This window comes from Pelodiscus sinensis, chromosome 22 (assembly GCF_052426305.1).
Source record: "Pelodiscus sinensis isolate ZL-2025 chromosome 22, ASM5242630v1, whole genome shotgun sequence".
Taxonomy (NCBI): Eukaryota; Metazoa; Chordata; order Testudines; family Trionychidae; genus Pelodiscus; species Pelodiscus sinensis.
Window position 1 is genome coordinate 17736076 of NC_143073.1, and position 27732 is coordinate 17763807.

The 27732-nt window shown below is 59.8% G+C and overlaps 4 protein-coding genes across 6 annotated transcripts; 1 reads left to right on the top strand and 3 right to left on the bottom strand.

Moving 5' to 3' along the window:
- Window positions 1–41: 41 nt before the first annotated feature.
- On the bottom strand, window positions 42–3612 carry LOC102443676 (2-acylglycerol O-acyltransferase 2-B-like). 2 transcript variants are annotated; one of them, XM_075907354.2, is made up of 6 exons: window positions 3406–3612; window positions 2524–2697; window positions 1964–2168; window positions 1480–1654; window positions 937–1136; window positions 42–559 (listed from the first exon to the last, which is right to left on the bottom strand). In XM_075907354.2, exons 1-6 carry the CDS (start codon window positions 3595–3597, stop codon window positions 405–407), a joined length of 1101 nt encoding a protein of 366 aa, XP_075763469.2. In that variant the 5' UTR covers window positions 3598–3612; the 3' UTR covers window positions 42–404. The 2 variants fall into 2 exon arrangements, with proteins under 2 accessions (XP_075763469.2, XP_075763470.2); XM_075907355.2 differs by having other exon boundaries at window positions 2524–2702; window positions 3406–3539.
- Window positions 3613–4002: 390 nt separating this feature from the next.
- Window positions 4003–15449, bottom strand: LOC102443414 (paired immunoglobulin-like type 2 receptor alpha). 2 transcript variants are annotated; one of them, XM_025186770.3, is made up of 6 exons: window positions 14720–15445; window positions 12745–13128; window positions 7805–7975; window positions 7254–7281; window positions 5891–5949; window positions 4010–5711 (listed from the first exon to the last, which is right to left on the bottom strand). In XM_025186770.3, exons 1-6 carry the CDS (start codon window positions 15066–15068, stop codon window positions 5551–5553), a joined length of 1152 nt encoding a protein of 383 aa, XP_025042555.3. In that variant the 5' UTR covers window positions 15069–15445; the 3' UTR covers window positions 4010–5550. The 2 variants fall into 2 exon arrangements, with proteins under 2 accessions (XP_014431087.3, XP_025042555.3); XM_014575601.4 differs by lacking the exon at window positions 7805–7975 and having other exon boundaries at window positions 4003–5711; window positions 14720–15449.
- A 164-nt stretch (window positions 15450–15613) lies between these two features.
- On the top strand, window positions 15614–17955 carry LOC102463902 (paired immunoglobulin-like type 2 receptor alpha). Its single transcript, XM_075907948.2, has 3 exons — window positions 15614–15720; window positions 17009–17404; window positions 17702–17955. Exons 1-3 carry the CDS (start codon window positions 15684–15686, stop codon window positions 17953–17955), a joined length of 687 nt encoding a protein of 228 aa, XP_075764063.2. The 5' UTR covers window positions 15614–15683.
- Window positions 17956–18506: 551 nt separating this feature from the next.
- Window positions 18507–22785, bottom strand: PVRIG (PVR related immunoglobulin domain containing). The gene is made up of 5 exons (XM_089772416.1): window positions 22502–22785; window positions 21954–22310; window positions 21718–21853; window positions 21473–21518; window positions 18507–19751 (listed from the first exon to the last, which is right to left on the bottom strand). The coding sequence occupies exons 1-5, from the start codon at window positions 22632–22634 to the stop codon at window positions 19518–19520; spliced, it is 906 nt and encodes a 301-aa protein (XP_089628542.1). The 5' UTR covers window positions 22635–22785; the 3' UTR covers window positions 18507–19517.
- Window positions 22786–27732: the final 4947 nt, after the last annotated feature.

The window sequence follows — 27732 nt, forward strand, 5'->3', positions numbered from 1 at the left end:
CCGAGCACCACCCCTTCCCCCCACATAGGCACAGGACATGATTGCAAAGGAAGCTTGTTTATTGCACGCCCCAGGGGGCTGGAGTTACAGCCTGGCCCACAGCAAACAGTAACCACTCGGGGACCCACTGCTGTAGTTTCACAACACCACCTATTGCAGCAAGGCAGGGCAGGGATCTGTGGGGGAAAGGCCTCACTGCCTTCAAGGCTGCCTCGAAGCACCCTTCCCACCCAACCCACACCCTGAGATGGGGCAGCAAGAAGCAGGGGGCTGGAGAAATAGAGCCTGGTCCAGGGAGGGGAGGATCCCCTACCCATCTGAGTGGGAACCAAAGCCAGGCCCCAGTGAGAGCTGCCCCCATATCCGAGTCCCTGCGTGCTGCAGCAGGCATGGGGGCAGCGCCCCTAGATGAGGTTCAGGTGCTTCTCTGGGGGCAGCCCATACTTGGTCTTGTTCTCCTCGAAGAGCGCAATGAGCCGCTCCAGGTAGGTGGCATGGAGCTGGTCGATGTCCTGGCGGGATGGGCAGGGAGTCCGGGGCACCGGGATGGGCGCCCCCACTGGGGACAGAGAGATGGGGTTGGAGGCACATGCTGCGTGTCCCCGCCCCCCCCCCCAGATGCTCCATTACAGCCAGCTCAGGGAAAGAGCCCTGACGCCCAGGCGGGCATGTGGGGGACTGGGTCAGAGAACAGCTGGCAAGGCCTCTGCCGCGCCAGCCACAGCAGACAGATACCCCTGTCAGCAGCTCCCCCCCACAGCCCAGATGGGCTCCTTCCTTCTCTACCCCCCAGAAACCTCCCACCCACAGCAAACAGCCTCCTGCTGCAGCCTCTCAGCACACGCTGTGTCTGCTGGCTCAGCCCAAAGCTGCTGCAGGAAGAGAGCCCCTGTGTCCTGGCTCCCAGCCCGTGCTGCCCCCCAGCCCCCGGCTCACCCACGGTGTGGATGGGGCTGCGGAAAGGCAGCAGCCCAAAGCTGTACTGGAAGACCCCGCGGGCGTGGAAGAGGGGCAGTGCCAGCCCCATGACTTTCTGCAGCCGCTCCTGCACCGTGCGCACCAGCGAGCCCCGGGGGTTCGGCACCTGGTCGAAGAGCTCGTTCTCCCCAAAGGAGAACACGGGCACCAGGGCAGCACTGCGGGGACAGGGAGGTCAGGGGCAACCCCAGTCAGGTCCTGCCCCGCCCCCCCCGTCTTAGTTCCCCATGCACCACCTGCTGCTCCCCCAGGTTTCTGCCCCAAGAACCCCTCTACATAATGCGCCAGCTCCTGTGCCCCCACCACACCCTGTGCCCACCCCCCACCCCTCTCTGATCCACCAACCCCCAAGACCAGCCCCCAGGATTCCCACAGCCCCACTAGCCTCCCAGCCCTCCCCACACAAGCCTCAGGCCCTACATCCCATAATCCACCACATACAGCAATTCCACCTCACCCCACCCCATCCCCACTTCCTTTCCCCTCCCCTGGCTCACCCACCCGTGCTGCAGAGCTGCCTTGATGAAGCCCTTGCGGCTAAGGATCTGGAGGGTCAGCGCCCCAGGCCGGGCCTCCAATGACTCCGGAGGACCCCCCACAGCGATCACAGCCACCTGCCCCCCGCCTTCCCTGTTCAGCAGGTAGCTGATGCTGGCCTTGTCCGAGGAAACCAGCCCTGGGGTGAGAACACAGTGGTTACCCCTCTTCCTGGGCAGAGAACCCAGGAGTCCTAGCTCCCAGCCCCCCTGCTCAAACCACTAACCCACACTCCCCTTCCAGAGCCAGGCAGAGAACCCAGGAGCAGTGCCAGATTTATCCACAAGCTAAGCAAGCTACATCTTAGGGCTTCAGATTATGAGGGGCCTCTGCATATAAAACCTACATTTCTTTTTTGGTACTGTTATGGGGCCTCCTGCCCCGCACCCACTCCCTCTGACCCAGCATGCCCCACTCCCCTTGCAGCCCAGGCAGGGGCCCATCTCACCCCCGCTCATGATGTAGTCGCGGAAGAGGGGCAGGCGGAACCAGAAGGGCAGCATGAGCAGGTGGGGTGTGAGCCCCGGGAACAGCTCCCCAAATCCTGTGGCTTCCGTGCAGAAGTTGCCGAAGGCGCCAGCCACCAGCACCCCATGTGGGTGGAACCCGAAGAGGTAATTGCGGGAGGGGTCCAGGGGCGCTGTCTTCACCAGCTGGGGAGAGAGGGCAGGGTTGAGCAGGGGCATCTCCGACACTGTAGGATGGGGGGCTCCAGGGAAGCAGCAGCTGCCAGGCCACATGGGGGCAGCACCTTTCCCTACTGGAAGGCCAATGGGAGGCCATCCCATGTCCTAGGGTCAGCCTCCCAGTCACCCAAAGGGCCAACAGGGGCTTCACAGGGCCCTAGGGTCAGCCCCATCCACCCATCAAAGGGCCAATTGGAACAGGGCCCTGGGCTCAGCTATGCACCCCACCACTGAAGGGCCAGCAGGGGACCACACAGGGCCCTAGGGTCAACCTCCATCCCCCACCAAAGGGCCAATGGGGGGAACCCAGGCTGGGGCTCACCGTGATGGGGAAGTAGTCGCGGAAGTGCCTCCAGACGCCCCAGTGGCGCACCCAGGCGGAGCGGCGGCCCCCGCGGGAAGGGGTCTCCCGGTCCAGGTAGAGCCAGGCAGCGTAGAGCAGGGCCGGCAGCCACAGCTCACCCAGCAGCGCCAGCAGGAACAGGGCCAGGCAGCACTGCGCTGCGGGGCAGGCAAGTTAGGGACTGCCCCCCCCCAGGCTGCTGCTTCCCCCAGGGCCACCACCCCAAGGCCCCAAGCCTCCCAGGGCTGCTCTGCTCCCCAGGGCACCTGCCAGCCTGCCCACACACTCATCCCAGGGAACCCAGCCCTCCCTCCCCAGAACTCTCTCCAACCACCCACCAGCCTACCCACACACCTGCCCCAAGGCACAGTCCCCCAGGGCTGCTGCTCCCCACTCCCAGGCACCCCCTCTTCCACCTCCCCCAGGAACCATCCAATGCCCGTCCCCACAGAGCTTCCAGCCCCTTCCCCCAGCACCCCACAACTCCAGGTGGCAGCTTAGTTTCCCCCCCTAGCAGACCGGGGGGAGGGGGGGGAAGAAGGGGACTTAGTGAGAGGCAGGGTCCCACCCCCGCAGAGGACAGACCAAGATGCCCCCAGCAAATAGGGGCGCTTCCCCGCGGGGGTCGCAGCTACGCATCCTCCTAGGACACCCCCTGCACTTGTGCACAGCCCCCCCAGGTCTCCAAGCAAGGAGTAGGGGGGCAGGGGAACGCCCCGCTGCCAGCTGGGGGGCAGGAGAAACACCCCAAGTCAGAGCAGGGAGACACCCCTATGTCAGCGACTGGCGCCCCCCGGCGAAGGGACCCGGGCAGAGGAGAGGGTGCCCTAGAGCGGCTGTTGGGCGCCCCCGGACCCTCACCCAGCGCCAGGAAGGAGAAGACCCATTGCAGGACCGCGGCGGTCTGCAGCCGGCGCCGCAGCGGGATGCGCAGCGGGGCGAAGCGAATCGGCATGGCCGGGCCGGGGACACAGGGGGAGCAAACAGGGGCAGCCGGGGGCATTTATCCCATCGCCCACCCCCGCCCCTCAGTGACTCCGCCCCCTCACGCATAGGCCACTCCCCCTAGAATGACCCCGCCCCCTAAAGTGCTTTGCACGGCCCCTCCCTGCACCAGCTTCACTGGCTCAGGTTACTCCGCCCTTGTCTTCGCCGGCCCCGCCCCCTCAAGTGACTCTGCCCCCTTTCTGCACTGCCCCGCTCCTCCCTGCGCTCTACGACCCCTCTCCCTTCACCCCCTGCTGCACCGCACACTAGCCCCGCCTTTCCCTGCATGGTCCCGCCCCTGCATTGCCCCTCCCCTCCCTGCACGGCCACGCCCCTAAACTGCCCTGCCTCTGCCCCGCCCTCTGCACTGACCCATCACCTCCCTTCCCTTCCCCCACCGCCACCCCCCTGCTCTCTCCTGGCTGCACTTATCCCTCTCCTGTGCACTGCCCCCTCCTTGCATAACCCAGCTGGCTGCCCCCCAGCAGGTGTTGAACAGCCCCCCACCCATGCACACAGTCCAAGGGCCTGGACAGACAGGAGGCCAGGTTGGAAACCCACCACAGAGAAGTGCCAAGGGCTAGCCCAGGAAGGAAAACCCAAGGCCTGGCCGTGACATGGGGAACAAGGGGCTCGCCCAGGGGGCAGCCCAGGAAGCTCAGCTCCAGGTGCAGAGCCCTGTGGGCCCAGTGGCACTTACTGTCATCAAAGTAAAGCTGCTCTGGGCCAGGGAGCGTTCAGCACCTCTAGGATGGACTTGTGGGAAGCAAAGGACCCCGTCCCACCAACGCCGCACACTGGGGCACATCCATATTCCCAAACAACCCTCCTCCCTACTGTGCCCAGCCGTTCCCAGTGCTGTCTCTGAATGTCATGTGTGTGCCTCAGTTTCCCCATGTGTCTCTTGGTGGGGGATGTGCAGGGTGCAGCGAGCCCCAGATGGATGTTGCTGAATGTCCCAGCTCCCTGTGTCTGTTCTGCACCAGATTCCCAAAGGCAAATAACCCACTGGCAGCACAAGACCCTTTTTTGGGGGAGGGGTGAAACTCCTCAGGGGGACTCACTGTAGGACACTAGGGGGGAAATAGGGGAATGAGTGCCCCTGGGCCAGACACAGAAGCTGGAGGGACAATAGAGGTGTGGGGTGAGGGGGACAGTAAGAGCAGGGGTAATTCACACCCCTGACGAGCGACCAGGCCACCCCCACCAATCAAGAGGACACTTTTCACACCCCTCCCGTGCGCATGTGTGTGTGAGTGTGTCTGTAGTGGGGCTGGTCTCTGCAGAGCAGGCCCACTGTGTGGGTGTCTGGAGTGTGGGTGTGGTAAGGTGTCAGGGAAGTGGGTGTCAATGTGTTAGGGGGCGGGGTGTCAGAGGTAACTATAGGTGCGTGTTAAGGTGCAGATGTCTGGGATGGGGTGTAGGTGTGGCAGAGTGGGGATACCAGGGGTGTATGTGAGGGGCGAGTGGATGTAGATGTTTTGGGTGGGGAAATATAGACAGCATGCAAGGAATGTAACACACACTGTCACACCCAAGGAACCACAGGTCAGACAGTCTTTATTGGGGCAAGGAGCAGGACAGGTGCTGTCCCCTGCTGCACAGACGTATGGACACCACCTGTGGCCCTAGGGGTTACAATCCCCCCTGGATGGGATCCCAGCTGCCAGCCTGGTCTGTTCCCCACAGGCCTTGGGCCCAGCCCCCTACATAGTGTGGAGAGCATAGAGAAAGTCCTGAAGAGAGTTACCCCCAAACCTCTCCCTGGCTCTGCCCCCAAAACCTCCCAACATAGGATCCCCAGGCCTTCTAAACCTCTCCACACAGGACATCACAAATCCCCTCTGAGCCCACCACATCCATCCTAGCTGCCCTGGGGTGTGACCCCCCACCCAGTTCCAAATTGGGGACCACTTCCCATTCACTCTCAATCCAGCTCTGCTCCCCAGCTGACCCTGGCTCTCCATGGCCCCCTCCAGCCTCCCACTCTGAGGTTCTGGCTCCCCCTCCGCCCTGGTTCTAGCAGACCCGGACAGCTGAGTAGAGGGTCTCGCCCGTGGTGGGGCCATGGGCCTTTGGCTGCCCCGGGGCATTCCCAGGTTCAGCGAAGGCCAAGACAGTGTAGAGCAGGCCAGGCTCCTGGGGGTCCAGTGGGCACTGGGGCGGAGACACGCTGGGCCCTGGAATGAGAAACAGGGTGAGCTGAGGGACGGCGATAGGGGGGCTAGGTGAAGGATAGAGGATGGGGAGAGGCAAGAGGAAGGAGGGGTGGATGGAGGGATACAGGGGGCAGATAGAGGGGGAGAGGCAGGAGGGCAAGGGCAGGACACTGCTCAGGGGTACCCCGAGGTGCTCTCACCTCCCATCGGGATCTCCATGTACTGTCTTTCGCCCTCGGCTTGCAGCTGGCTCTGCTCCCTAGTGCAAGACAGACCCAAAGACAGTCACTGACCGGGCCCCGGGGCCAGGGGCTCCAGGCCCCCATACCTCAACAGCTGGAGGGAGAAGGGGAGTGTGAGGCAGTGGGGAGTTTGGAGGGTTCAGAGGGGGGTTGCATGCAGAGGGGGCGCTCAGTGCCCCGGGATGTTACTGGTTTAATGTGACAAGTGGGGAGGGCATTTGTTGTTGCAGAGAACGGCCCAGAACTGGAGCCCCAGCGACTGGTGCCCTGGTGCCCAGCAGACCCCGCTCAGAGGACACAGCCAGTTCTGGTCAGATGAAAGACAACACGCTGCAGAGGGGAGACCCTGGACCCTGCCCAGCTGGTTCCAGCATGGGGAGAACATTGGATGGAGGAGAGGAGAGGCAGAGAGAAAGGGGCCCAGGCGACCCCGTTACCTGGAGAGAAGACAGAGGCCAGGGGAGGGGCTATTGCTGGGGATATTGGAGACTCTGCTGGGAGGAGGGGGCTTCTGATCTGGACAGAGAGCAGAGCAGGCAGAGCCCACCTGGCTGCAGGGGAGACTCAGACGTGCTGGGCTGAGGGGGGCCAGGCCTGCAGGCCTGAGAGTTCCTGTGCTGGGTTCAGTGCTCAATGAACCCTCCTGTGTGCGGCTGGCGGAGAGTCGCTCCGGTCTGAGAACAGGGCTGCACTATTGCTTCTGGGAGTGGAGGCCCCGGGGGTCCAGAGGGAAGGGACCCCTGAGGGGGCTCACAGCTGAGGCAGGTGCACTGAGGGCCCTGAGAGGCACCGTCCCGGAGGCAGAGGGGCGGACCCCGCAGGTGAGAGAGGGTCTCCGCACTGGAGTGGGCTCCCCCAGAAGGGGTGCCGCACTGGAGAGGGGGTTCTGCCTGGGGACAGACTGGCTGAGTGGGGCATGACCTGTGAGCCGTGAGGAGGCACCTGGCCCCCAGCCCTGATTCCAGGTGATGGGCACTGCTGCTTAGGGTGGGGCGATCCCCATGCACTGCCACTAGAGGGTGGGTTGTAAATCAGGGGCATGGGGCTAAGAGGGACTAATTCGGCCCCATGAGGGAATATGGGGCCCTTGCAGGAGCTCCTCTGCGCCCCCTCTTTTCATCTAGGGTCCCTGACCAGGGGCTGGAGAATCCAGCCACCCCGAAGCCCCTGAGTCTAGGGTCCCACAGTTCCAAGTCCAGCCCATTCACAGTCTTCTTGGATGTGGGACTGGAGCCCCTCGAGGGTGGGGAATACGAGAGTGCTGGGCGTTGGGGGGCAGTGGGGAGCTTGGGGGTTTGGGGAGCAGAAAAAGGTGACTCACCCAGCCAGGGGGGGCTTCTGCCAGCAGCCTGAGGGAAGAAAGAAGAGTCCCTAGCAGCCAGGTACAACTCCCACAGGCCTCCTGCCCTTCCCCCTCCCATCCGTTCCCTGATTCTTTTGTCCCTTCCAACCACCCCTTCTCCCCCTTCATCCATGGGGGCAAAGCTGGGGGGCAGAGCATGCGGGGCTCAGATAAATGGGTTTATGGGGAGAGAGAGAGGGTGGAAGTAGATGGGGTGTATGGGGGTAGTGTCGATGGACAGTCACTTTCTGTATCCCATGATGCTGCAGAAGGAGCAGTGCATTTTGGGTAGGATCACACCTTCCCACCCATGTCACACACCCAGCAGGGCCCCACAAGTGCTGGACATGCCTGGCAGAGGGTTTGGGTCCACTCCCTGTTCCTATCCCTGTGGCACCTGGGGAATCTCCCACAATGCCTTGCATGGATACCTGACAGCTCCCTTGGGGCGGGCAGAAGAGGGGCAGGATGCCCAGACAGGGCCATACCCCCACACGTGACCTCCCGGCCTCTCCCAGGTGTCCCTGTACCTGTTCTCTTCTGGGCTCTGCACACAGCCAGCCCAATGAGCACAGCCAGCAGGACAGCCCCTGCCAGCACCCCCCCTATCACGGGGGCTGTGCCATGCATGGCTGGCAACTGGGTCGTGGCTGGCATCGGTGCCTGCTTCGTGTGGGGGTCGTGCGGTGTCGAGGCTGCCTCTGGGGGGTGGGACAAGGTGGGGGTTAAGTCAGAGCATGGCCCCTTGACCAAATGCGTGCACAGCCAGGGGCATACACACACACTCCACTCTTGCACATTCAGTGCACACGCTCTCTGCTATCAATCACATGACCAATGTGCACGCACACGCGTGCACACACGCTCCACTCTTGCACGTTAGTGCATATGCACGCACACACACACACACACACTGCTCTCACACATCCAGTGCATACACTTACACACATGCTCCGCTCTTGTTCATTCACTATACATGCACACACATCAAAAGGTGGAAATAGGTCAAATTACAAAGGATGAATATAAGCAAACAACACAGGTATGCAGGCGCAAGACTAGAAAGGCCAGGGCACAAAACGAGCTCAATTTAGTTAGAGACATAAAGGGAAACAAGAAGACATTCTATAAATATATTAGAGGCAAGAGGAAGACCAAGGACAGGGTAAGCCCATTGCTTAGTCAAGAGGTAGAAATGATAATAGGAAACTTGGAAATGGCAGAGGTACTTAATGACTTCTTTGTTTCGGTCTTCACCAAGAAGTCTGATGATGATGGGACACCTAACATAGTGAATGCTAGTGGGAAGGGGGTATGTTTAGAAGATAAAATAAAAAAAGAACAAGTTAAAAATTACTTAGAAAAGTTAGATGCCTGCAAGTCACCAGGGCCTGATAAAATGCATCCTAGAATACTGAAGGAGCTGATAGAGGAGGTATCTGAGCCTTTTGGTATAATCTTTGAAAAGTCATAGAAACTGGGAAAGATTCCAGAAGAGTGGAAAAGGGCAAATCTAGTGCCCATCTATAAAAAGGGAAATAAGAACAACCAAGGAAACTACAGACCAGTCAGTTTAACTTCTGTGCCAGGGAAAATAATGGAGCAAGTAATTAAGGAATCCATGTGCAAACATCTGGAAAATAATGAGGTGATAGGTAACAGCCAGCATGGATTGTAATGAACAAATCATGTCAAACCAATCTGATAGCTTTCTTTGACAGGATAACAAGCTTTTTGGATAAAGGAGAAGCAGTAGACACAGTATACCTAGACTTTAGTAAGGCATTTGATACAGTTTTACATGATCTTATCAATAAACTAGGCAAATACAGTTTAAATGGGGCTACTATAAGGTGGGTGCATAACTGTCTGGATAACTAGATGGTGGGTGCATAACTGTTTCCTGGTACCTTCCCTTGCAACAAACCCCGTTGCCAGCTTTGTCCACATATTCACTCTGCTGATACCATTATTGGACCTAGCCAAGTGAGTTATAAGATCAAGAACACATATTCCTGAACATCCAGAAATATAATCTATGCTATCATGTGCCGAAAGTGTCCGTCTGCTATGTACATTGGACAAACGTCTCAGACACTTCGCCAAAAAATCAATGCCCACAAAACAGACATTGGACAGGATCACAAAGAAAAAATAGTTTCTTGCCATTTCAACCAGAAAGGACACTGTCTCAGTGACCTAATCACATGCATCTTACTTCAGAAGACTTTCAGATCTGCACTTGAAAGGGAATCCTCTGAACTGGCATTCATGCTAAAATTCGACACTTTCCACGGGGGGGGGGGGGGGGGGGCTGAACAAAGACCCCAACTATCTTACCCATTACAAAGATAGCTTCCCCAATTATCACCTCTAATACCATTAACTCACAGACATCTACCCTTCCCCACCTCTAATATCATTAACTCACAGGCATTTACCTTCCTTCCCCCCCCCCCCCCCCCCCGCATCCCCTTTCTGTTCTGAAATGTGATTTGTCCTTTTCATATGTGTTCTTTTTTTTTTAATTGTATCCTTTGGTATATATGGTTGTGCCAATTTTCTTCCACTATTTGATCTGAGGAAGTGGGTCTGGCCCACAAAAGCTCATCATCTAATAAACCATCTTGTTAGTCTTTAAAGTGCTACATAGTCCTGTCTTTTGTTTCAGCTACACCAGACTAACACGGCTACATTTCTATCACTGTTCTCAGAGTAGTTATTAATGGTTCATAGTCATGCTGGAAGGGTATAAATGGGGGATTCCACAGCAGTCTGTTTTGGGACCGGCTCTGCTCAATATCTTGATCAACGATTTAGATATTGGCATAGAGAGCACACTTATTAAGTTTGCAGATGATACCAAGCTGGGAGGGGTTGCAAGTGATTTGGAGGATAGAGTCATAATTCAAAATGATCTGGACAAACTGAAGAAATGGTCTGAGGTAAATAGAATGAAGTTTAATAAGGACAAATGCAAAGTACTTCACTTAGGAAGGAACAATCCGTTTCACATGCACAGACTGGGAAGCAACAGTGTAGAAAGGAGTACGGCAGAAAGGGATCTAGGAGTCAGAGTGGACCACAAGCTAAATATGAGTCATCAGTGTGACACTGTTGCAAAAAAAGCAGACATGATTCTGGGCTGCATTAACAGGAGTGTTGTGAGCAAGACACAAGAAGTCATTCTTCCGCTCTACTCTGTGCTGATTAGGCCTCAGTTGGAGTACTGTGTCCAGTTCTGGGCACCGCATTTCAAGAAAGATGTGGAGAAATTGGGGAAGTCCCAGAGAAGAGCAACAAGAATGATTAAAGGCCTAGAGAACATGAGCTATGAGGCAAGGCTGAAGGAATTGGGCTTGTTTAGTTTGGAAAGGAAAAGACAGAGAGAGGACATGACAGTGGTTTTAAGGGGGGAGGGATAGCTCAGGGGTTTGAGCATTGGCCTGCTAAACCCAGGTTGTGAGCTTAATCCTTGAGGGGGACCATTTAGGGATCGGGGGCAAATCTGTCAGGGATGGTACTTGGTCCTGCCATGAGGGCAGGGGACTGAATGACCTCTCAACGTCCCTTCCAGCTCTATGAGATATAGGTATAGAATCTAAAAAGGTGTGTGAGGGAGCAGAGAGATAAATTGATTTCTGAGGAATAGGACAAGAAGCAATGGGCTTAAACTGCAGGAAGGGAGATTTCGGTTGGACATTAGGGAAAAACTTCCTAGTAGTCCGGGTGATTAAACACTGGGGCTGTGTCTACATTGGCAAGCTTTTGCACAAAATCTTGCCGCCTGTCTACACTGGCCATGAGTATTTGCACAAGAACACTGATGTTCTACTATATGAAATCAGTGCTTCTTGCGCAAATACTCTGATGCTCCCGCTCAGGGATAAGTCCTCTTGCACAAGTGTTCTTGCGCAAGAGGCCAGTGTAGACAGGTAACATCAATTTGTTGCACAAGAAAGCCCAATGGCTAAAATGGCCATCAGAGATTTCTTGCGTAAGAGAGCGTCTACACTGGACCAGATGATTTTGCGCAAAAGCAAATCTTTTGCGCAAAGGCACATGCCAGTATAGATGCTCTCTTGCACAAATACTTTTAACGGAAACACTTTTTTTTTTGTTCTTTCATGTTCAGTGCACACAGACACACTGCTCTCGCACATTAAGCACACACACATATGCTCTGGATTTTGCACATTCAGCATGGGCACACACATGCACGCACACACGCACATGCACTTGCTGGCTTTTGTGTGCTGTGCAGCACGAAAGCCAGGGAGGGCTGATATCTCCCCGGTTCCGGCTGTCCTGTGGTGGGTAGCGATGGCCAGAGTGGCCGGGGCAGAGCCAGGCTGGGGCAGACCCGGGGAACGGAGAGCCTGCCAGAGGAGTGCAAGGCTGTGGGGAGAGCAGACACCTCCCAATAAAGCTGTTGAAGGAATGAGCCCAGGCAGGGAACGGAGTTATTTAAGCTCCAGGCCGATTCTGGCACAAAAACAAATGGACACAAATTGCCTCGCGAGAAGCAAAATTCTGGGGCAGGGCAAAACAGCAACTGGCCTCAAGACAGCGCGTGACAGGGCTGCTAGGAGTGGCATGCGGCCCGGCTGTGGCTGCCAGAAGCAAATGGCCCTGCGGCCAGAGGCAGGGCACCCGGGGGGGCGGGCTCGGAGTCCGTGCGGAGAATCCCTTCCCAGGGCTGTGGCTGGGGGGTGTCGCCCACACGGCCAGGGTCTCACTGACCGCCCTATTTGGTCAGGCAGGAATTTGCCCCTGGCTCTGACTGGCACAGACCCTGGCAGGGTTTCCGCCTCTCCCTGCAGCCTGGGGCCCAGGGAAGATGCTGTGTGGAGCCTAGCACAAGCATGGGTATGCACAGGCCTGTCATGATGGGCCCATCGGATTTCTGTCATGGAGCTACAGCGCCAAGAGTGCACGTGCCCTCGCACACATGATCACACACTTGTGCATCCCACGCCCAGACACCCCCAGCCCTGCACAGACCCCGACACACACTCCCTTTGGCACAGGCACATGTTGGTACATGCATGTCTGCACACACCATCCTTGCACGTAAACCAAGGCTTGGGCTGACACTTTTACACATGCACACTCAGGCACTGACATGGAGCTCACACACATGGACAGTCATCCTGGCGCACACATTTTTACACCAACCCACCCTGCTCCTTCAGGCCGAGGCCTGGGACTGGACCTAGAAAGGGGGCCCCAGGAGAAGGGGGCGAGGGAGTGGGTGAGGACGCAGCAGGGGCTGGGAAGGGAGCCAGAGGGTGCCCCTGACTCCAGCCACAGGGAGCCGTGGATTTCGGGTGAGGGCTGCAGGAGCCAGGAACACAGAGGGCTCCACTGCTGGGGGTGGGGAGTTCACCAGGGCAGCAGCTCCGGCCACAGAGGTGTGAGGATGGGGGAAGGAGACATGGGGGAAGCCCCTCCAGGATTCACCCCCAACCTGTCACTGTGAGGCGGGTTCCTGGCAGAGCGCGCCAGGGGATCCATGTGCCGTTCTGCAACTGCACGCAGACTTGGCAGACATATTCGCTGGTGTCCGACGCCTGCAGCCGGTCGATGCGGATCGAGGCCGTTCGCTTCGGTCTCTCCCCCGGGTTCCCGACCAGTGCGATGCGGCCCCGGTAATCCCAGCGGGTGAACCCCTCGGTGTGATTGTACACGAAATCGCCATGGAAACCCCCTCGCCTCCAGTAAACCCGGACCTCCCGCAGCAGCTCGATCTCGGGGGGGTAGATTAATGTGCAGGGCAGGGTGATGGAGCCCCCGGTCGGTGCCGCCAGGATCTCGGGCTGCTCCAGACGGTACCGGGGATCCTGGGCAGTGGCTGAAAAGACACCCGGAGAGATGCTCTTGTCACCACGCCTTGCCAGGGTCCCACCCATAGCCAACAGAGCACTGACAGGACCACCCCAGACCTGGGCAATAGCGAAGGCAGGATTTGTCAATCAGTATTAGTGCTGTGTCTTGCGGTAGTGCCTGGAGACTGTGACTGGCTCCCTTCTGCAGGGCGCTGCCTAGACCCGGCTGGTATCAGGCCCCGTGGGGCCAGGCGCTGCCCAGACCCGGCTGGTATCAGGCCCCGTGGGGCCAGGCGCTGCCCAGACCCGGCTGGGATCAGGCCCCGTGGGGCCAGGCGCTGCCCAGACCCGGCTGGGATCAGGGCCTGTGGGACCAAGCACTGCCCAGACCCGGCTGGGATCAGGCCCTGTGGGGCCAGGCGCTGCCCATACCCGGCTGGGATCAGGGCCTGTGGGGCCAAGCACTGCCCAGACCCGGCTGGGATCAGGCCCCGTGGGGCCAGGCGCTGCCCAGACCCAGCTGGGATCAGTCCTTGTGGGGCCAGGCGCTGCCCAGACCCAGCTGGGATCAGGCCCCGTGGGGCCAGGCGCTGCCCAGACCCAGCTGGGATCAGGCCCCGTGGGGCCAGGTGCTGCCCAGACCCGGCTGGGATCAGGGCCTGTGGGGCCAGGTGCTGCCCAGACCCGGCTGGGATCAGGGCCTGTGGGGCCAAGCACTGCCCAGACCCGGCTGGGATCAGGCCCCGTGGGGCCAGGTGCTGCCCAGACCCGGCTGGGATCAGGGCCTGTGGGGCCAAGCACTGCCCAGACCCGGCTGGGATCAGGCCCCGTGGGGCCAGGTGCTGCCCAGACCCGGCTGGGATCAGGGAAAGGCTCAGTGTAAGTGGATTCTAAAGAGCTCAATGTTTTCTTAGTCTGGGGAAGCTGCCTGCCACTGGATTTCGGCAAATGCAGATATTTACTTGGCTGCGGGCTACAGTAGAGCAAAGCTTACCAGCCCCAGAGTTTGGGGTGTGATGTCCCCACACACCCACCCGCACGCCCAGTCTCATGGCTTCAGGGCAGGAGTGATGGGGCAAGGGGGAATTTCTGCAGAATCCAGGTCACACCCTCACCCTCCTCCCAAGCAGCTGCTGCTGGCTCTGGTCAAGCTCAGCCCTTCTGCAGCAGGAAGGGAGGCCAAGAAATGTAGGTTCCTGGGAGAGCCGAGAGGCGAGGGGAGATGGGCATTGAGGGAGGCTGCACAGAAGATGGACCCCTGGAGAGACTGGAAGGTCAGGGGAGATGGGCCCTTGGGGAAGCCAGGAGGCCGGGGGAGATGGGCCCCTAGAGAGGCCAGGGGAGATGGGTCCTTGCATAAGCCAGGAGGCCGGGAGACATGGGCCCTTAGGGAGGCTGAGGGAGATGGGCCCCTAGGGATGCTGGGGAATATGGGTCCTTGGGGAAACCAGGAGGCCAGGAGAGATGGGCCCCTGGGGAGACCAGGGGAAGATGAGCCTTCAGGGAAGCTAGAAGCCTGGGGCAGGTGGGCCCAGGGGAGATTGGTCCCTGGGGAACCCAGGAGACCAGGAGAAGGGCCCCCGCCCTGGAGATTCAATGCTGACCGATCACACCCACCTCCACCCAGGATCCCAGCCAGGAGCAGCAGGGCTGGATGTCCCGGCAGCAGCCACATCTCTGGGCCGTGGGGCTGGGCATGTGGCTTCCAGGAACTGCAGCTACCCTGCCCAGCACCCCCAGGGCGGGGGCCGGACGCTAGCTGGGAGTCAGGGCGTGGGAGCCAGTGGCAATACCGCGAGGAGGAAACGAGGGAGGGGATAGGAATTGGGCAACTAGGCAAAGCGCCACAGTCACTTCCCTTCCATAGCCAGCCCCACAGTCCAGGCTTCCCAGCCCCCCTCTGCTCCCTCGGGGGGGCACAGGACCCGGGGTACTTCGGGGGCTGCAGGGGACGGGAGGAATCCATGGGGCCTTGTAGTTTGGTGGGGGATGGGAACACGGGGGAGTGAGGGACACGGGAACTGGGTCCTTGGGGAGGGTACGGGGGCGGGGGGGATTGTGTCTGACACTGCTCTAGAATTAGCTGCCCTCATTCCCCTTTCCCCAGGTGCCAGCCGCTTGGCCAGACGTGCAGAGGAACCAGCTGCCTTGAGTCAGGGCAGCCTGAGGGCTCAGCAGTGACCCCAGGATCCTGCCTACAGCACATGAGCCACCCCAGGGTCTCTAGCAGTCGTGCACTGGTGCAAATCAAGCCTCCCAGAGCAGCAGGGCCCAGCAACTAGGCTGTGACTGAGAGCCAGGCCCTCACATCCTGCCCCCAATGGGTCTCGCCACCAGCCAGTCTCAGCCCCTGCCCTCCCCCTGACAGCCCGTCCCCCTAACTCCTCTACTAGCCCCTTCCTTGGATCCCAGAGCTGGGGGGGAACCCAGGAGTCCTGGCTCCCAGCCCCCTCCCCCACCCTGCAGCGTCCTATATGGGCCAGGCAGAGTGGGGATTTCACACAGGAAGGGGGAGGTGTCAGCAGCTTCCTCAAATTGCAGGGGGGGGAGTAGTAGAGCTGGAATCATCTGTGCTGGGGCCATGAGCCTGGAGCTGCTGCTGCTACCCCTGATGTGGGGTGAGTGACCGGGGCAGCCACGCGCGGGGGCTGCCAGAACTGGGGGTGCACCCTTGCCCCTGGTGGGACCCAAACAGCTGGGGGGCATGGAGTGGGGATGGGGTAGTATGAACCTGCACCCCCTGTCCCAGCCCCTGAGCACTGCAACCCCAGCCCAGGCCACTGGCTCTGGACAGTGCTGGGGGCAGGCTGGAGAGCTCTTTGCATGACGGGGCCCCAGAGCCAAGATGCACAGGGCTGGGAGGTCCCCTTGTCACCGAGTTGTGGGGGAGTCACCAGGCCCTGCAACCCCATCCGCAGCCAGACGTGATTCTCAGCTGGCAGCTAGAAGAGAAGGTTTATCAGGTGACAGGGACACAGGGAGGCACAGACTTGTCAGCACAGGAACCAGAAGTGGCCAGCACCGTTCACCTGGGGAGAGAGGGGGCCAGAGACAGGGCGCTGGTCCTGCCCCATCAGCCATTACACTGACCCACTCCCAGCTCCTGGTCCCATCCCCTCAGCAAGGCTCCAATGCCAGCAGCTTTGTCCTGCTCCCTGGACAAAACGTCACCTGGCCACAAGCCCTCCCTGCTCTGATCATGAAGGGTATCAGCCATTGCGAACATGCCAGAGCTAGGGCAGCCTAGTGAGTCACACCCACAATTCCCATCACCACATAGGTATTGGTGCAGTGTCCTTGGGAAACTGAGGCACACAGTGGCATGCACATGCACCATAACAAGGTGACTACCCCTCCCCCCCGGGTTGTCACATTCCTCTGCGCCCCATGGGCTGTGGGCCGCACACAGCCCTGCGGCCCGGCATGCATGCCCTGGGAGGGCTGCGCTTGGCTGCAGGAGGCTCTGTGGCGTCACTACTGCACAGACACTGGGGCGGTGCTGGAGGTGCTCTAAGGGGCAGCACAACCTGCCTGGCCTGGCTGGTTCAGCCCAGCAAACCCAGCATCACAGCAGGGCTTAGCCTCACTCGCCAGCTCTCAGCCTCTGCAGAGCCCCCCCCCCCCGGATCAGGTGCGTCCTGCACCGCCCAAGTTCACCGCCTGACAATGCCCGACCGGCTGGATCCGGCATCCCAGCCACGCCAGCACCCAACAAGGGCTGGTCCCTTCTCACTAGCAGGCCCATCCCTGGAGTAATGGCACTGCTGGTGCCTCCTGGGGCTGGGACCAGGGCAGCCCTGGGAGCTTGCACCGGTCACTGCTGGAAAAGAAGGAGAGTCTCTAGCATCCTCTGCAGCCCCGGGTGGGAACTGTTGATGGGGCGCAGTGACAGGAGCATCTCTCCAGGTGTCTTTTCAGTCGCTGCCCAGGATCTCCGGTACCTTCTGGAGCAGCCCGAGATCCTGGCGGCACCGACCGGGGGCTCCATCACCCTGCCCTGCACGTTAATCTACCCCCCCGAGATCGAGCCGCTGCGGGAGGTCCGGGTTTACTGGAGGCGAGGGGGTTTCCATGGCGATTTCGTGTACAATCACACCGAGGGGTTCACCCGCTGGGATTACCGGGGCCGCATCGCACTGGTCGGGAACCCGGGGGAGAGACCGAAGCGAACGGCCTCGATCCGCATCGACCGGCTGCAGGCGTCGGACACCAGCGAATATGTCTGCCAAGTCTGCGTGCAGTTGCAGAACGGCACATGGATCCCCTGGCGCGCTCTGCTAGGAACCCGCCTCACAGTGACAGGTTGGGGGTGAACGCAGTGGGCAGGGCACCGGGAAAGCAAGCTGCTACCAGGCAGAGACTCTCATATCCAGAGCAAAGTGTGGGAGAGAGGGGGGACAGGGTGCCCCACTTCCTGGGGTCAGTGGGAGGGAACAGAGTGCACCATTTCCAGGGAGCAGTGGGGGACAACAGGGCCCCCACAGCCAGGGTGGCTGGAGGAAGCAGTCTCTGCACCCTTCACACTGGGCTCAAGGGAGTTTGGGGAGGACAGAGTTTGCCAGGGCACCCCACACTTACTGTCCCCCACTTCCTCCCCAGAAGCAGCTCCCAGCCCCATGCCTAGGACGTGGCACCCAGCACTGGCAACGCAGGACACGAGGAGTGCAGAGAGAAACAGCACTGGACACCTGGACACCACTCACCTCGCCCTCATTGGCCTGGCCTCCACACTTTCCAAGATCGGCATCTGCATCGCGGTCTTTGCCCTCTGCCAGTGGCTGGGCTGGGCTGGGCTCCAGGCCTCAGGAGCAGGAGGCCGGCACGGAGCGACCCACCAGGGGAACGGGATTTGAATGTGCCTCCTTGGCACACAGCTCACGGCCAAGCGTCCCCGGGGAATGATGCCAGCCAGCAGCGGTAAAATGGCTGTTATCCTTCAGGGATACGCCCCCTCGCGATAGATAGAGGAGTGTGTGTGGGGATAGATAGATAGATAGATAGATAGATAGATAGATAGATAGATAGATAGATAGATAGATAGATAGATAGATAGATAGATAGATAGATAGATAGATAGATAGATAGATAGATAGATAGATAGATAGTGTGGATGGATGGATGGATGGATGATGGGAGGTGTATGAGGACAGGTAGCTAGACAGGGCTTGGGAACCTCTCACAATGCCTGCAGGGCACAGGGACCTGGGTTACCCGCATGGCGCCCTGCACTCCCCCGCATTGCTGCTGTTACCCAATAAAGTGTCGCGGCCAAGGAGCCAGTGAGCCCCTGTTTAACTGTAAGGACTACAGGGCCAGTGCGGCTTGGCCAGGTGGTGGTGCGGGGGTGGAGGTGGGCTGGGAGCTGTCCACAGACGGACGCAAAGCATAGACAGGCTCTGGGCCGGAGCTGCAGGGAACCACAGTGCCATTGATGCGCCCATGGTGTGAAATTGGCCACCGGGACCGGATGAGAAACAACACCCCTCCCCCCGCTCAGCAGCGTCCTCACGCCCGGAGCCAGGGCAGGAAACCACCGTGGCAGAGGCTGTGCTCTGCAAGGACCCAGGTGTTCGGGGAGCTGAGGGGGAAGGGCAGCTGGCAGCAGCCCTACACAAGCCTTCTGGGGTGAAAGCTTCACCCAGGGGCTCAGCCCCGAAATGGTCCGTGACTCCCCAAGTGGTGTAGAGGAAGAGGGGACATCAGGATCTCCGGGTGCTGCACAAGGGCACAGAAGTGTGATGCAGGTGGGGCACCAGCAGGGGATGGCAGCAGGGCTGGTTCCAGCAGGGGAAGGTCCTCACCATCTCTAGGTGGGAACCTCTTCCTCCAGGTTCAGCCACATGGCTTCCATCTCCCTAGGCAGGAGCTCGGGGCCTGAAGTCACCCACATGAGCTCCAGTCGCAGGGACACGCGCCAGAGGGAGACACGCCCCTCGCCCGGCATTCGCAATGGCACTCCCACAGCGCCGCCGGCCCAGCCAGGTTTATTGGTCACCCAGCCCCAGCACAGATTGGCCTCGGGGAGCGCAGAAAAGGGACAGGTAGAGCCCGGCCCGATGGGGTCCCTTGCTCTGGCTGGCCCCTTCTGTCACCTGGCTCCATGGTGGGCTCGCCCAGCCGGTTCCCTGAGGAGGGAGCGAGCAGCCATCCACAGTTGCTCCCTGCTAGGTGTCCCATGTCCCCATGACTGGGCTGGCCGTTGCCACCTGCCGGAGAGCTGAGACAGCCAGGCGCCAGTCCCATCCAAGAGCGAGCTGGGATCCTGAAGCACACCCAGGCTTCCTGCAAATGTCACAAACGATTCCTGCTGCGTCACGTGGGCACCGGGGCTCCAAAGCTGCCTGTCCTCACAGAGGAGGGGGATGGGCCTTCAATCTTTGCGGGGTTCCAAGTCACCCAGAGAAGGGGGGCAGCATCAGGTCTTGTGCCAGTGGCCCAGGCGCTGCTCCTCCTGTCCCAGCACCCAGGGCATGGGCCTGCAGGGTCTCCAGCCCTGCCGGGGAGGCAGTGGGGGAGGCAGGCAGCCCCTGTGGGCCATGGTGCTGGGCTGGGAGGTAAAATAGTCCAAGTTGATGAGGACGTAGGGGGCGGAGAACGAGGTGCGCCGGACTGGCAGCCCCTGCTGCACCCACAGAGCCATGGGGGGCTCCTACAAACACAAGAAGAGTGTTAGGGAAGGGGTTCTGCTCCACATTTCTTCCCACCTCAGGGCAGAGTTTCCCCCACCAGAAACCCCAGATGCCTGCATGGGGCCCAGGAGAAGTCCTGGCCCCTATGGAGCCTGCAAATTCCCAGCATGCAACTGGGTCCCTAGGGGCTGTAAATGCCTAGGTTGCAATGGAGCCCATCTGCGCCCCATGGAGACTGGATACTCCCAGCATGAACTGGGGCCCTGCTGAGACTGCAAACATTCAATTGGACCCCTGAGGGCTGCAAACTTCCAGCATGCAATGGGGCCCAACTCCCCCGCAATCTGCAAACTCCCAGCATGCAATGGGGACCCCAGCAGCTGCAAATTCCTATGATGCAATGGGATCCAGTTGCCCACCCCTCCTCCAAAGATGGCTGCAAACTCCCAGCATGGAGGGATTAGAGCAGGGGTGGGGAACCTTTTCCACTGACCCACCAAAAAATCAGTTGGGGACCAGAGAAGTGAGAAGCAAAAAAAACCTTCCTAGAACCACCCAACGCTCACTGATGTGGCCCCCAACTGAGACACTTCACTCTTCTGGTGCTCCAGTCCCACGTGGGGTGGGCAGGCAGGTTCACGGCCTCAGCTCTGGGTTTGGTGGATTTTGTGTCCCCCTAGGCTGTGGGGTAGGGCCAAAACCGAGGGTTCCAGTGTGTGGGACAGAGCTGCCAGTCAGTAGGATAGGGATGAGGGGGCAGGATCTGGGGTGGAGGAGGGGTGAGGGTGCAAGGTCTGGGTGGGAAGTAGGGTGCAGGAGCAGACTGGCAGTAGGTGTCTGGCAAGGGGACAGGAGCAGGGCCAATAGGAGCAGTGGGAAAAGCCTCCAGGCGGCGTGCCCCTGCGCTGATGTTCCCCCCAGCTGGGGGAAGGGAAGCAGCAACGCGAGGAGCCATTTGTGGTTCTGTTTCTTCCCCAGTCGCGCAGTGAGGCTCAGGGCTTTCTCCACCCCCCGCTGCACAGAAAGCCGGCACTGGCTCCAATCTTGTGGGAGATATGAGGCTGGCGCGCCGGCGCAGGCTCCCTGTTGCAGGGGACCAGAGTGGGAGACCAAGGGGGGGCTGAACTTGAGCTGTGAGCCATTTTTGGCTCCACAGTGAGCCATATTTGGCTCGCCAGCCATAGGTTGCTGACCCCTGGATTAGAGGGTTCTGACCCGGGGCAGTCCAAGGAGACTACGGCTCCCAACATGCAACGGTCTTGGGGCTGCACTTGCCTGGGGCAAGGTCTGTGCCCAGGGGCTCTGGCTGCAGTCCAGACCCCACACCACACGGGGGCCTTGAAGGACCCAGGCGGTGGGGCACGGCACGGGCAGATGTGAGGGGTGGAAACTCATGCAGTTTCCTGCTCCATGACGCCAAGGCTGATGTTGTCCAGTGGGGGTTGGTGGGCTGGGCCCACAGCCCCATGGTAGTGGGGTGGCTAATAGCCATGACAGCCACTGTGTGGGGCTGGCTGAAACCAACTCCTCTGCCCCACAAGGGAGTTGGCTGCAGTCTCCTCTGCCCCATGGTTCCCTTTACCCGATGAAGGGCTGGCTGCAAAGCCCATTTTGCCCCTCCCCTCGATGGCCAACTGCTGGTCACTGGGAGCTCTGTCACACATAGGGACTAGCAATGGACAGTGTGCATAAGGCCCCCATCCCGTCCCATCCCACCCCCAAAAGAGGGAGGCAGGCTCACCTGAGGACTAGCCACATGCGGGTAGGGATGAGGGAGCACCAGCTTCCTAGAGAGACAGAGAGGGGTACAGTGAGGAGAGAACCCACGAGACCTGGCTCCCAGCCCTGCTCTAACCATTCCCACACTCCCAGAACTGGGAAGAGAACCCAGGTGTCCTGGTTCCCAGCCCCCTCCCCCCACAAAGGCAGGTGTGTCCAGCCCCTGTGGGGCTGCTGGGATCAGTGAGGTGGGGGCTTGACTCCTACCTGTGCCTCCGCACCCGTTCCTGCAGAAGGTGGCCCAGCACGGCGATGCTGCCCAGCAGGAAGAAGGCCCCAGCGCCCAGGGGCCCCAGCACCTCAGGTCGCAGGGCAGAGTGAGGGGTCTGGGAGGGATCAGCGGCTGCAGTGGAGGAGGAGAGGGGTCAGAGAGTGTCCAGCCCTCCCTGCCCCGATGGCTCTGTCTGTCCCGCTGCCCCCCTTCTCGGGGCTCCCCCACGCACCAGGCTCTGTGATCCAGACTGGCAGGCACTGCTCCGACACGCCCGAGGGGAAGGTGGAGAACTTGCAGCAGTAGTGGGTGCCGTTGTCCTCGGGGGCCAGGCTGGGCACTGTAAGCCCCACCTGCCCAGCCTCTGACACATTGGTGACCCGCAGTTGGCCCTGGTGAGCAGGGTGCACATGGGCCCCATGTGTGGGGTGTATCACGGCCAGCTCCTCGTGGCTCCCATTCTGGCCCCAGCGCCGCCAGCTCACCAGCGTGATGAGCTCCTGGCCCCAGAAGGCACAGTGCAGCTGCAGGGAGGACCCCAGAGCCAAGGGGTGGTCAGCCCAGAGTGTCAGCTCTGCCTTGCTGGTCCCTAGGGGGAGAGAGCAGATGGGTTAGGGTCCCCATGCCCCACACCCAACCCCCCTGCTCCAACCCGCCAGCCCCACTCCCCTCCCACAACCAGGACAGAACCCAGAAGTCCTCCTGGCTCCCAGTCCCCTTGGTCTAAGCCACCAGCCCCCACTCTGCTCCCAGATCCTGGCTCCCAGCCCCTGCTCTGACCAGTGTCCAGGCAGTAGGTCAGGAGCAGGGCAACGAGGAGGAGCCTGCCAGGCCCGGCCATGGCGCCGAGGCAGCAGTGACACCAACAGCAGCAGGTTTCGCTTTCCCGTGCACGACAGACAGGAAAGCACATCCTCCCACGCGTCCCGCGTGCTCTGGGGCCCTGCTCACGCCAGCCCCATATCTCCAGCGTCACAGGCGGGCTGGCCAAGGGCTGCTGCTAACCACATCGGACTGGGCCGGTCCCTTTGCATGAATCCCTGCGCAGCTTCATGCCACGCTCGTGCACCGCACGGCCCATGTCATACATGCGAGGTACAATCCTCAGCAGGGCCAGCTCCAGGCACCAGCAAAACAAGCAGGTGCTTGGGACGACACATTGCCAGGGGCAGCATTCCGGCCCGGAGGAGGAGCAGGGCAGCGGGGAGCCTCCCAGAGCCACCCCAAGCTGGGAGCCCTGCTCCCGGCTGCTCGGAGCCTGCGCCTGGACCAGGGGTGCTGGGAGGGGAGGGGAGGATGGGGCAGGGCGGGGCACTGGGAGGGCAGGGCGCCTGGCACCAGTTCAGGGCGGCTGTGGCTGGTGACGCTGAGCCCGCCGGGGCAGGCTGCGGCCATGTGACTGCTCCAGGCAGCCGGCTCACTGGAGCGGCAGGCGCTGGGTCTCGGCCACGGCAGGGCCCCATCCCCCGAGTGGGGAGCCCCGCGGACATCGCCCCGAGCTAGGAGCCCAGCGCCCGACTGCTCAGAGCCTGCACCTGGCTCCGGGGTGCTGGGAGCCCTGCGTGGGCAGCCTCGAGGCGCAGCCCCTGCTGGGAGGGTGATGTAGGGCGGCTGTGGCTGGTGAGGCTGGTCCCCTGCCCGTGTGCCCCCCCAGCCGGCCACCCCCCTCCCGTGCGCATTCCCCACAACTCTCCCCCCCCGCCTGGCCTGTGTGCCCCTGCCCACTGTCCCGCGACCCCCCTTCCCCGGCTCAGCCTCTGCCCAGCACCCCCACCTCCTGGCCCACTGCAACCCTGCTGGGACCCCATCTCCTCTTCTCCTCCCCTTCCCTCCCCCCCCCCTCCCGCTGGCCTCCCACCTGGATCCCCATCTCCTGTCTGGCTCTCTAAACAATCCCCCCTCCCCTTACTCTCTTGGCCCTGATCCCTCTCTCCCCTCCCCCTCCACCTGCCCAGAAACCCAGCCCCCTTGTGCTGTGTCCTGACAACCTCACACCTGTCTGGACCCAGGTGATTCTCCCTCCCCCTTTGTCTGAGGAAGGGGAACTCTGGTGTTCCCAGTGCCCGTGTCCCCAAGTCCCTTCCTGTCTGGGGCAGGAGAGCTTTATTAAAATTGGAATTGTGATCCCATTTCAATAGGCTTTGTTTTAAATAATATACCTTTAAAATTAAATTAAAACTTGTTATGGCCTAAATTTATCATAACCTATTTAAATAACTTATGAAATACATTTAAAAATTAACTAGAACATGTCTCCTGTCAACTTTTAAAGAAATTCTACCAGTTCACTAGTGTAAGTACCCAGAACCACTGTTTACACCCTGTTTACAACAGGACTCCTTGTGTCTTGTTCTGGACACTTGAGCTATGGAGTTGAAACAAAAGTTCTCTTAATCCCTTTGAACGGTCTTATTGTATAGTGAGGCTGATTCTTGTCCATGGACACCAAGGGTACGTCTACACTACAGCGCTAGTTCGAACTAACTTAGTTCGAATTAGTTAATTCGAACTAAGCTAGTTCGAACTAACGCATCTAGAACTAAAAACTAGTTCGAATTAGCGTTTTGCTAGTTCGAACTAGCAAGTCCACATTGAGTGGACTCTGAACAGGGCTTAAGGATGGCCGGAAGCAGTGCCGGCAGGGCATCAGAGGAGGACTTAGAGTGTGGAGATGCTGTCTCAGGCTAGCCGAGGGCTGCGCTTAAAGGGTCCCGACCCCCACCCCGGACACACAGTTCTAAGGGGTGCCCCGCTTGCAAAGAAGTTCTGGCTTGGAGTGCCCAGAGTACCCACACTGGGCACATCACACCACTCGGCCATCAGCCCAGCTGCACTTGCCGCAGGCTGCCATCTGGGGAGAGGGAGTAATTGGGGGGGCTGCAGGAGAGCTTCCAGCCCCAGAAGCCCGCAGAGCCAGCCCAGTCCTCCCCATCGGGGGCTCGTACCCCATTCCTCCCTCACCTCCTTCCACTTACCCTTCCTTAGCCCCCCTTCTTATTGATGTACAAAATAAAGATAACGTTTCTTCCAACATTGACTCTGTCTTTATTGAAAAAAAACTGGGGGAGACTGGGAAAAGGAGGTGGGAGAGGGGAAGAGAAAGGCTGGGAGAGGGGAGGGCAACTAACATGATCAGGGGTTGGGAACAGGTCCCAGATGAAGAGAAGCTACAGAGACTGGGACTGTTCAACTTAGAAAAGAGGAGACGGAGGGGGACAGGATAGAGGTCTCTAAAAGCAGGGGTTGGGTGGAGAGGGTGCATTCAGAAAAGTTCTTCCTGAGTTCCCATAAAGAAGGACTAGAGGACACCAAAGGAAAGGAATGGGTAGCAGGCTTCAAACTAGTAAGAGAAAGTTGTTCTTGACAAAGCAAATAGTTAACCTGTGGAACTCCTTGCTGCAGGAGGCTGTGAAGGCTACAACTAGAACAGAGTTTAAAGGGAAGTGAGATCAAGTGATGGAGGTTGGGTCCATGGAGTCCTATTAGCCAGAGGGTAGGAGTGGTGTCCCTGCCCAAAGTTTGTGGAAGGCTGGAGAGGGATGGCACGAGACAAATGGCTTGGTCATTGTCTTCGGTCCATCCCCTCCAGGGTCCCTAGGGTTGGCCGCTGTTGGCAGACAGGCTACTGGGCTAGATGGACCTTTGGTCTGACCCAGTACGGCCATTGTAAGCTCAGGGCTCAGTGTCGGGGGTCTCAGTGGACCCCCTTGATTTTCATGCACACCTGGTCCTGGGTGGCCAGGCTGGCAGCTCTCCTGCCCTAGACGGCCACTTTCCTGTGCCTAGTGCGGAGATCATGGACGAGGTCCACGATGTCCGCACTAGCCCAGGAAGGTGCCCGCCTCTTGCGGTCCAGGGCAAGCTCCCGGGAGCCGCCAGCCTGGTCCCGGCAAGAGGGGGTGGGCTGGGGGGCATCGGGTGGGTGGCTCTGTGCCGTGCCAGGTGCAGGGTCTGCTATCTGGGTGCTGGCAGGCTTGCACCTGGCACGGGCACCGTAGCCAGCCCGTGCCCCTTTAAGGGGTCCGGGGCCGGGAGGGGGGCATAGAGTTTCCCTGGTGTTCGCCAGAGTGGCCACCAGGGAAACCTGGGGAGGGCTAGCCTCCCACTAGTTCGAACTAAAGGGCTACACAGCCCTTAGTTCGAACTAGCTAGTTCGAACTAGGCGTTAGTCCTCGTAAAATGAGGTTTACCTAGTTCGAACTAAGCGCTCCGCTAGTTCGATTCAAATTCGAACTAGCGGAGCGCTAGTGTAGCGCATAGGAAAGTTAGTTCGAACTAACGTCCGTTAGTTCGAACTAACTTTCTAGTGTAGACATACCCCAAGAGTTGGACAGCTTATGGGTTGGGGTTGGAGTATGAGGGTATGTCTACACTACAAAGTTAATTCAAACTAGCAGCCGTTAGTTCTAATTAACTTTAATAGTGGCTATATATACAAACCGCTAGTTTGAATTTAAATCGAACTAGTGGAGCGCTTAATTCGAACCAGGTAAATCTCATTCTACGAGGACTAACGCCTAGTTCGAATTAAGTACTTCGAATTAAGGGCTGTGTAGCCGCTTAATTCGAACTAGTGGGAGGCTAGCCCTTCCCAGCTTGCCCTGGTAGCCACTCTGGGCACAACCAGGAAAACTCTTCTCCCCCCTCTCAGCCTCAGAGCCCTTAAAGGGGCACAGTCTAGCTACAGTGCTTGTGCCAGTTGCAAGCCTGCCAGCACCCAGCCAACAGACCCTGCACCTGGCACGGCACGAGCCAGCCACCCGCTGCCACTCAGCCCTCCGCCTCTTCCCAGGACCAGGACGGCAGCTGGCGGCTCCCAGGAGCCTGCCCGGGTCCACAAGAGGTGGGCACCCACCTGGTCTAGTGCGGAGATCGTGGACCTCATCGAGGTTTGGGGGGAGGCCTCCAATGTCCACGATCTCCGCACTAGCCACAGGAACGCGGCCGTCTAAAGCCGCATGGCTGCCAGCCTGGCCACCAGAGGCCACATGTGGACCAGGGAGCATGTCCGCTGCAAGATTAAAGACCTGCAGCAGACCTACTCCAGGGCCTCCCAGCCCGGGGCAGACTCGGAGGCATGCCCTCATTATGAGGCCCTGGACCGCATCCTGGGGGCTCACGCAGTCCATGTTCCCCGGGTGGTGATTGACCCTGGGGCAGGGGGCCCCGTCCCTGACACGGAGGAGGAGGAGGAGGAGGACGCTGAGAGCCAAGAGCCTGAAGGGAGCCTGCCCAGGACCCAGGACCCCCAAGGAACCCCACAGAGCACATCGGCTGTGTCGTCCAAGGCCGGGGAGGGCTCCACATATGAATGCCATCATGGTCACCTTATGTGTATGGGAGGCGTTGGGGTAGAGGGAGCCCAGGGACTGTGCTCCTGGGCCTTGCCCACCATGGAGCAGCAGCTGGGTGTCATGCAGGGGCCCTGGCCCATTCCCCACACGCCAACCTCGCCTTGCAGAGGGGGACTGGGTTTCACCCACTGTGTCCCCAGGGAGAACTGACCACTGCTCATTTCACCACAGCCGCAGCACCTGGGACTGCAGGGCGCACCACCCCATCTGCAACAGCCACCCACACCTGGGCCAGCAGGCATACCAGAAACCTGGAGGACTACCACCGGTGGCACCTGCGGCTACTGGAGGACCGGCGGTTGTGGCAGCGGAGCTTGGAGATGCTGGAGGAGCAGGGCCGTGCCCTCAGAAGTCACCTCCAGACCTTGGTGGACAAGTTCCTGCCTCCTTCTGCTCCAGCCCCTGCGGCCACCCCAGCTCTCGCTCCTCCTTCCCTCTGCACTCCCCATCCCTCCTGCCCCACCCTCTACGCCCACTCCCCCCCCGACGCCCCCGCAGTGCTGCAAGTTGGGAGAGCCAGCAGGACCCTCAACCCTTAGCTTTCCCTTTCCTTCCTCCTCTTTCTCCCTCTTCCAGCTCCCTCCTCCCAGGTTCCCCTCCCCTCTCCCACCCTCAATCCTCCCTCCCCCCACCCCAGTTATGTAAAATAAAAAGAGA